Source organism: Periophthalmus magnuspinnatus, chromosome 17 (assembly GCF_009829125.3).
Source record: "Periophthalmus magnuspinnatus isolate fPerMag1 chromosome 17, fPerMag1.2.pri, whole genome shotgun sequence".
Taxonomy (NCBI): domain Eukaryota; kingdom Metazoa; phylum Chordata; class Actinopteri; order Gobiiformes; family Gobiidae; genus Periophthalmus; species Periophthalmus magnuspinnatus.
In genome coordinates, this window is record NC_047142.1 from 24,001,627 (window position 1) to 24,010,864 (window position 9,238).

Here is a 9,238-nt window from a genome sequence, read left to right on the forward strand (position 1 = left end):
GACCAAGATGAAGCTTGGGCGCCACACATGGCATGCAAGTCATGCACCGAGTATCTGCGTCAGTGGACTAAAGGCAAGAAGAGTTGTCTGAAGTTTGGAATCCCCATGGTTTGGAGGGAGCCGACATCAATAGCTACTTCTGGGCTATTGATGTGACTGGGATCAACAGAAAGCACCGAAGCAGCCTCAAGTATCCTGACAGTGAATCAGCACGTCGTCCTGTAGCTCACTGTGATGAAATTCCAGTACCTGTCTTTGTAGAAGTTCCTGACATCAGTGACAAAGATTCCTCCAGTGTGGTTTTAATGATGATGCTCCACATCCTTTTTCCTAAAAGGAGCTAAATGTTCAGGTTTCCTGAGAATCTGGGATCACTGAGTGATGAGCAGGTGGAGAGATTCCATCAGGACATAAAAGAGATGGAGACCAGGTATCAGGGACGCTGGGATGCAGTCATGATGGCTGATTACTGTTGGACTCTGAAGAGAGACATCCCTGCTGCTGAGCATTCAAGGGGTTCATAGAAACAGAAGTTCATGTCCTGAATTTTGAACAATGATAATGTAACATTCCAATTTACATGTACTTACCTTTATCAATTAACATAACGTAACATTTAATTAATACTTTCTGTTAGAAAACTATTTTTTATCTATTAAAACATTTTTTGGATGAGAAATATTAAAGAAAATACATTGATAACGTCACAAAATTGTAATCAATTTAGTCAGAAGATCGGATTTTTCAAAATCAAATTAGCATAAAAACCTGACCTGACTGAGAAAAATGGATATCATTTTTGGATTCAGCGGTGCTAAATGGTCCCAATTCAGTAGAAAAAACACAGACAACTTTCAAAAATGTTTTTTTTGTAACCCAGTGTAATATTTGCATATTCATGTTGCATGTTACTTTCCAGGGAAAGGCAGACAGACCGCCTGCTGCACATACCAGGGATAGATCATTTGACCCCGGGTACTGTATTAGATTGTAACTGTCAGGGAAATAAACTTTTGAGATTTGAACTGATCGAATCCAGTCATCATTTTGATAGAACACGCCCAACATTGCTATTATTTCACACTTTTGCAAAAGAGGAATGATAGGGTAACAAAAGTATACAAATCACAAACAAGTAGTAAAGTATGTTTTAGCCACATTATAAATGAGATTAACATGTTGCCAAATGTTTAAAAAAAAAGGTTAAAATATCTCCATATACACGTCTTTATCTTACAGTAAATGTAAACAACAGATATAAAATCTGTTAATTGGAGGAATGATCCAGTGTTTAAAGCACTTAAAAAAGTAACTTTCTACAGTTTTTTGAGTTCCCCTGAGGTAGAGCTACAAATGTCCCAAGAGGCAGTGGTGTGACAGCTACAAGCCGGCAATAGTCCTGAAGGAGGGGACAAAGAAGCCACACTGGCTCAGCGTGTGCTTTTCCAGGTTCTTCTGGATTCTGAAGGTTTTCCCACAGGTCGAGCAGCAGTATGGCTTCTCCCCCGAGTGGAAACGCAGGTGGGCCTTGAGGTTCTCTCGGAGCCGGAAACACTTCCCACATTGAGTGCAGCTATACGGCCGCTCCCCTGAGTGGAAGCGCATGTGTCGCCGGAGGCTCTTCCTCAGGGCAAAAGTCTTGGAGCAGTGCAAGCACGCATAGGGTTTTTCTCCAGTGTGAAAACGCTCATGGCGCCGCAAAATCTTTTTGTGCTTAAACGTTTTCCCGCATTTGCTGCACGCATAGCCGCCTCGAGAGTGAGTTACAATCTTCTGTAGGCGCCACACATCGTTGTCACACTTTGTGAAGCAGCACAAACGATGGCCCGTGTGAAAACTCTGGTGAGGCCGGAGGTCCCTTGGCACAGACCACCCTGCTTTCCCACTGACATCCTGGGGTTTGGGAACACCCTGAGGCACAGATAGCAGATTAACCAGTTGTACCGCACATGGCTTTAGTAGCTTCATATCCAGTGACTGCAGCTTTATCAGGGGCTGGTTTTGGGGAGACACTCCGGCCTGAGCAGGGGTAATTGTCCCATCAGACAGAGATGGGCTGTAGGCCCTGCCTTTAGCAGTGCTCACTTTGGCTTGTTGAGGCTCGGTGTGAATAGACTGTTCTGAGATTTCAGGCTCTGCTTTTGAAGGGCGAGTCTTGAGGATTATTGGGCAAACAAACTTAGTCTGGTCCAATGTGGCATCACTGACACTCGGTTGGATCACATAGACTTTCTTTTTACTGGAAGACCGCGATGGACTTTCAAGACATTTGTCTGAAGATGCTGGGGAAGAAAAACAAGTTATTTAAATCTTCAGAATTAGGAGTATAATTCAGAGTGGACGGGTGTAATGTAAATTAATACAAATTATGAAAAGTTTACTCAACATTTGATTTTTACGGTGTTTAAATACTTAAGCACTGAGCCATGACATTCACTTCATAGGATAGAACACTGAGACCGTGAGTTAAACTGAATGCATACAATTAAAGACACATACCCTTGGGTTCATTTGGATGTTCATCTTTCATGCGTGACTCTGACTCAGAGTTATTCAGAGATGTGGTGTCAGTTTGAAAAAAAGTCTGCAACAGTTCCCCAGCATCAGCAACATTCTAAAACCAAAAACACAGACATTTTTAACCAATAGAATAGACTGAGACATAAAGCAGGAGATACAAAGCTATTAACTTTCTCTAATACTGACCTGCTGTGTGTTAATCGGTGACCAGAGGGGGGCCACGGGGGCTTCATCTTCTGACAGAAGAAGTCCTGGGGGCATGAGGTCATTCACCTTAAAACCAACCTCATCTGAGCACAAGATGGGATCTGTAAGGACAGGGGGGAAGGGCCAAACAGGGGTCAGTGTAGATTTTGTGGGACGTAAAATTCCTGAGCAACGACCAACAGAAAACAACATTTAGAACTTGCAGAAATTCATGCAACAAACAAAACGTGCATTCAGAATATGGCGGAGCGAATACTACTACGGTGACACATTGAAATCCAAAGCATGCTAGCTAATGAAGATAATTAAACCCCAAAACCGTGTGTTAAATTTCGAAATCCATTGCAAAATAAACAAAAACACGTACCATGCAGTGCTGTCGGCGTACAATCAACTACGTCTACTTGCACGCCGATACTCTGTTTACCCTCTGCAGCATTTAAAGGGTAAAATGCCTTCACACTTCCGCTCTGGTTGTCCCTGCGGCCCGGGTCTGTGGCTGCAGCGGAGGCTAGGTACGTGCTCTCGAACAGTTTGGTCAACTCCACCGCGGCCGCTTTCACCAGAGTCCCGAGCAGCGTCTCCACCTGCTGCTGGAGCTCCACGACGCCTCGGGACTGCATGTTGTCCTGTGCTTCGTTTTGTTTTGGAGAGATCAAAATAAAGCTAGAAAAAAAGCTTTTCGTCAAGTATTCCTGTTATTTATCATCGAAACAACCACATGGCTTAAAAAGAAGAAGTGGGCGTGTTTAAAGACTACGCACGCGCTATACTCAAACTGAAGGGTAGCCCGCCCCCCCTGTGGTAAACAAAGTACTTTAATGCCCTTTAAAAATGACTTAAGCCTACTAAAAAGTAAATTACATGTAAAGAGAGCTGCTCTAAGGGTCATGGGTGGGCGTGGCACATTTGAATTAGGCTACATTAAAAAGGACAGCAGATGATGCAAATCCTGCATGGACCCCTTCTTACTGGAGGTTCTGTTTTTCCTGTTTTCTCCAGGGCTCAGGGATAATGGGACGGTAGAGGATCACTTACTCCGACCAGTGCATATGGGTGATGTGTTGTGAATTCCCTGGAGCACAGTGCAGAGGCGTAGCTACTCAACAGGCAGGACAGGTTAGGGGCCCCCAGAGTCTTTTGACCACTATATGGTCATTATAGTAAATTAAAATTCATTGACTGCCTTTAGCCACACCCCTGAATCAGTCTTTAACCAAATTTAAAGTTTCTGTTTCTTTCTCAACATAATCATTTTTTATAGCAATATATTAGCCCATTACTACGGTAATATGAATCTGTTGCAATCTTTGCACATATTTTATAAATTCACTTGAAAGACTCTACAGTTGTGGTGTAAATGTCCAAGATGTTATTTATTTAAGACTTTACAGTATAACCAAAATATTTCTTGTTAAAAAAATAGATTGAGTGTTTTTACTTTGTCACAGTATAAAATATCCATTTGTTGCGAATCACATTCACAATACAATGTTACATTGTTTTAAAGAGGAGGCTGACAATAGTTCAGTTCCATTGGACTGTCAGAACTCCAGTATTTGTTATTCTGCTTTTGTCTATGGGGCAAATAAGAAAATTATACAACATTTAACAAAACATGAATACTGTAAAAGACTTCACAGGACTGAGACATTAGAACTCCTCTTTTGATATAAAAAATATTTCATGGGTATAACGTATGAGTATGGACTACAATGATCTTTAGTAGCCTACTTTACAAAGAGGACGGTTAGCACTAAAGGGACAAACAAAAATGGAATATAGATGCAGATGATGACGTAAAGACGAACTCAGTGTAAGAATGTGTGAACGTGACAGTCACTGATGTTGACTCTTGAAGTTGTATTGGTCAAAATTTTAAGGTAAATTAAGACAAAATCATTCAGTAATCGTCATCATCGTCATCATCGTCATCATCGTCATCATCGTCGTCATCGTCGTCATCGTCGTCGTCATCATCGTCGTCGTCGTCATCATCATCATCATCATCGTCGTCGTCATCATCATCATCGTCGTCATCATCGTCGTCATCATCATCGTCATCATCGTCATCATCGTCGTCGTCATCGTCGTCATCGTCATCATCGTCATCATCGTCATCGTCGTCATCGTCGTCATCATCGTCGTCATCGTCGTCATCGTCGTCGTCATCGTCGTCATCATCGTCGTCGTCATCATCGTCATCGTCATGGTCAGGGTCGATTTTTCCAGATAGAACATCTTCAATCCAGTCCTCCAGCTCCTCCGCAGAGGGAAGGTCCTCTCCATCATCCATATCCATCCACACACTGTCAGCCTGTGGAATGTACCAGTAAGAAGTACCACATCAAAAGTACTGCAAAAAACTGAATATCTATGCCATTAAGTTATATTTATCTTAATTTGAGTAATTTTGACTAGTTTATATTTATTCAGTTGTAGCATATATATGTGTAGAATTGTAGACCTGTCTTAAGCTATTTCTGAGAAGTTTCAATATTATCTGACATCTTAAAAAAAAACAAGAAAATGCATATGTACATTGAATACATTCTAACCTCTAGTATATTTTTAGTTTGCAGTTTTGCAGTTTGATACTTACGTCTTCGCTATCAACAACACCAATCTGTGGGTAGGAGAGATCAATTCCAAAGGTTTTCTCCCAATGAGGCAAGAGCTGTAAGGAAAATTGACAGAGTTACCACTATACAGTACATGCATGGTTAGGTGGCCTGTCACATAGGCCCGCTCTGGTTTCTTACCAAAGGAAAATCATCAGGGTCGATCCACACAATACTCAGGTTGGGATTATCAGTGTTATCCTCAGCAACTTCCTTCAGGGTCTCCAAGAACTCAAAGCTATCTGTTGAGCAAAGAACATAGGTTGGAATTTAAACCAATCCCAGTTTGAGGTTTCTGCTTCAGCTTCTCTCTTCAGGTGTAACAGCTAACTGTCTGATTGTATGCCATGTCTAAAAATTGGACTGGTACAGATGCACACAGTGTGACTAAAATTCTGAAGAGGTGACACTGGTAATTATTTTTATTTTGTTTGTATTCTTGTTCATATATGTAATATTAATAACATTTATAAATAGCTAAAGAGCATGAAAAGAAAGAGCCCAAAAAGAGGTCAGAAAATGGGCACATCTCACCTGGGTCAGCCTCCTCTGCAAAAGCAATGATGTGTTCACCATCAATATCATCTTCCTATAATTAAAAAGAAATAAATACTTATCAAACACATTCTATCTATATCTGTATCTGAATAAGTGTCATAAAAATCTCACCCAAATCTCATACATGTTGTGTGGTTGCAGCTTCCTCAGGGTTGGTCTTAATTGAAAGAATACATTTAAGTAAAGGATTGGCCGCAGTTTATATTAGGACTACATACTGTATTAACAATAACACTGACCTGTCATTCGCTTCAATGAACTTGACCAGCTCTTTCTCAGTATATGGTTTACCAGGAATTACCATAGGATCTTCAATAAAGGGCTCATAGAAGTCAACCTCATTTAGTTTAAGCTCCAAAGCCTTGGCTACCTGTGAAGAAAATAATCATTTTTAGATGCAGCACATACCCTGGTGTTAGCCTTACAGTTATTTGTCATGACTATTATTGCATATTAGACTAATTAATTCAACTTTAATAAATTAATTTGTCAAACAATTGTGACATGATTTGTGCATTTGATGGACTATGATTATGTTATTGTAAAGTTTCACATTAATGTTAGCAAATCACCTTGGCGTTAAATGTTGCAAAGAACTTGATGTGAGGATGGAACTCTTCTGCAGCATCAGCAAATGCCTCAAAATCTGAAATGCAACTTTTATCCATCAGATTACTTGACAAAGAATGTTGCTAATCAACTCTGTACTGATCAGGTCTATAGTGCATTGTGAAATTTGCAATCAATTTGAGATTCTTACGGTCAGATTTGTGATTCTTAAAGTAGCCCACCAGTTTGATGTCCTCTTCTAGATTTTTAAAGCCTTTTAGCTCCTTGCTGTTGTCAATGATTTCCACTGGGTCTTCCAGAACCTACAGGTGTCACATGAATGGGATAACACAAAGGAAGACAACAAGAATATAAATCTATAAATCTTAAGTAATATATGCACAAACATTGATATATATTGTTTTTCTCAAATAAGGCAAGCTATTAACTGTGAGATTATATCCTCACGAACATCATAGATGAACTCCACTAGAGTGTCAGCTGCAAGCTCTCCATCATATTCAATGACTTCATCCTCTGTGAAGATGAAGATGCTGTCGGACTCCTCCAGACCTGAGAAAGACCAGACATGTGAGAAACAAAAACCTATGAACAATTATCTTGTTGTTGAAGAATTACCCAATTTCTTGGCAAGACCCTTGTCATGCTTTGCATCAATAAGACCGACTCCAATATCTTCATCTTCATATTCATCAAGTACTTGGGCTACAAGCTGCAAATATTCACACATAAGTATATCAATATATGCATAAAATGAATGATAGACAACTGTACATACCAATATTATCTATTATTGACACATTTGAAAAACATGTATTATTAGTAGTATTATTAATATAATAACCTTAAAAGCATACTTGAAGTTTATGAGCTCATGAAACTCCAATGACCATAGGTCACACCAGTTCTCATTTACACACAGGAAGTAGACGAAATTTAAAATTTTCTGCACCAATGTTGACCTGTTAGAATATTAGATAGATGTTTGTTATGTCTATATTTTCTTTATTTTAGCCTAGACATATAGTATATTGACATAATCATTCACTACTGCAGTAATGAATACTAGAGCATCAGGAGGACAATATGCTTTTTTCCCCTCCAAGTCATATTTTGATTGCCGCCCCTTTTTATCTCATGACTCTCTAATGCCAATAATAAATACATCCTCAAATGATCATACATTCATAAGGGCACACATTAGCCCTCTCACTGCTCACAGAATTACAAAAGGAGCTTGGTTTAAATATAGCATTCAGACTACTCAGGCCCAGGGACTATTTTGGAGAGGTGGCAGTGATGTTTAGCTTTGGAGATCCGCTGACAGTTCAGTCCTTCAGAGTGTCAGTCACACCACCGAGCTGAGCTGGCACTACAGAAACCCCGATCCACCCGGAGCAAGAGGGACAACAACTCTGTACATGACGTCATGTGCCAAGGAGATACACTCCTGTAGAGTCTATCGTCTCTATAATCAGTCACAGCAGATCTGTGACTTGTTTTCTGCCAGATTTCAAATTCTTTTCATGTCCATATTAGTTTACACTGGCAGGGATTACTTACTTAGCTTACTTAGAGCTATACGTGAACAAGACTACTAAATGTTACCTGAGCAAAGAGGCTTGCCCTCTTTCATTGTGTAAATAAATTGCCAACAATGTTTATGTAAATTACTTTACAGTTTAACCTTCAACCCTTCCACTGTTATCACACTTTCACTGTCTTCAGTGGGTTAATGGATTAATTCATCAGTGATTAATGCCAAATAAATCTTTGCCTCCTCTGACAGAAATGAAAACATGTCCTCTTCAGATAGTCGATATTCACTATATTTATGAGACGCTGTGTGTTATGACCAGACCACTGATGGAAGTAGATGCTCTACAACTTTACACTGTTTTTTCATGAACTATACTTTTAAAACTGGGCAAATTCTGTTTTGCAGTCAAACATATCCACATCTGCACAGGTTCACATGCAGACCTACCTCAAGAGCCAACTCCTCTATCTGAAATTGTCTCTGGGCAACGCGGCTGGGTCCAGGGTGGTCATGGTAGTACACCACCAACACATCATACTTCCTCATCACAGCCTTATAGTTGTTGATATTGAGGTCATGGACACGATCTTTACCATCATACTCAGGGAAGTCCAAGCTCTCCTTAGCCAAGGTAAATGCCCCAAAAAACAGTACAACTGTTACAAACACCCAGCCCCACTTCATGGCTCGTCTCAGAGGCTAGGGGTTTCAATTTTTAAAAGTTAAATAAAGTGAAATGAAGTTGAGAAGAACCCCTTCCAATCCGCGTCACCCAGAGGAGAGCAAGACCAACGCTTGCACGTACCTAATTAAAAACCCTCCATGGGCAGAGGTTGTGAGGGACAGTGTGCACTAGGGGCTGGACTAAGCTGTCATAGGTGTAAGCTTTAAAGGAGGGGTGCTCGGGCCAGAGGAGATGAGGCGGGGCAGGTGTGGTGGCTGTGTGTACATGTACTTGTATACTGTAGCTTGTGGTATAGGTGGCTCTCTTTCAAACATAACAGGGGAGATGTGCAACATTGTGGATGCACAGAGAGGATTAAGACAAACAATAGAAGTCATTCAAACCAGAAAGTCTTAGATAGGAATTTTGGAATTCAAGGCCTACTGTTGCCTTATTTAGTGTAGATGGGGGCATGGATTCCAGCTAAAAATAATGAATGTGGCATACAGAAGTACATATCAGGGCGGGTTCTTGGTGTCTTATGCACTACTGTTGGCA

General features: G+C 40.5%; 2 protein-coding genes across 2 annotated transcripts; both read right to left on the reverse strand.

Moving 5' to 3' along the window:
- Positions 1-935: 935 nt before the first annotated feature.
- On the reverse strand, positions 936-3,476 carry si:rp71-1g18.1 (uncharacterized protein LOC559922 homolog). The gene is made up of 4 exons (XM_033982075.2): positions 3,095-3,476; positions 2,707-2,828; positions 2,500-2,614; positions 936-2,282 (listed from the first exon to the last, which is right to left on the reverse strand). Exons 1-4 carry the CDS (start codon positions 3,348-3,350, stop codon positions 1,381-1,383), a joined length of 1,395 nt encoding a protein of 464 aa, XP_033837966.1. The 5' UTR covers positions 3,351-3,476; the 3' UTR covers positions 936-1,380.
- Positions 3,477-4,084: 608 nt separating this feature from the next.
- casq1a (calsequestrin 1a) lies at positions 4,085-8,869 on the reverse strand. Its single transcript, XM_033981850.2, has 11 exons — positions 8,464-8,869; positions 7,095-7,188; positions 6,928-7,028; positions 6,667-6,778; positions 6,479-6,552; positions 6,146-6,276; positions 6,018-6,063; positions 5,883-5,937; positions 5,490-5,590; positions 5,330-5,404; positions 4,085-5,044 (listed from the first exon to the last, which is right to left on the reverse strand). Exons 1-11 carry the CDS (start codon positions 8,698-8,700, stop codon positions 4,631-4,633), a joined length of 1,440 nt encoding a protein of 479 aa, XP_033837741.1. The 5' UTR covers positions 8,701-8,869; the 3' UTR covers positions 4,085-4,630.
- Between the last annotated feature and the right edge of the window lie 369 nt (positions 8,870-9,238).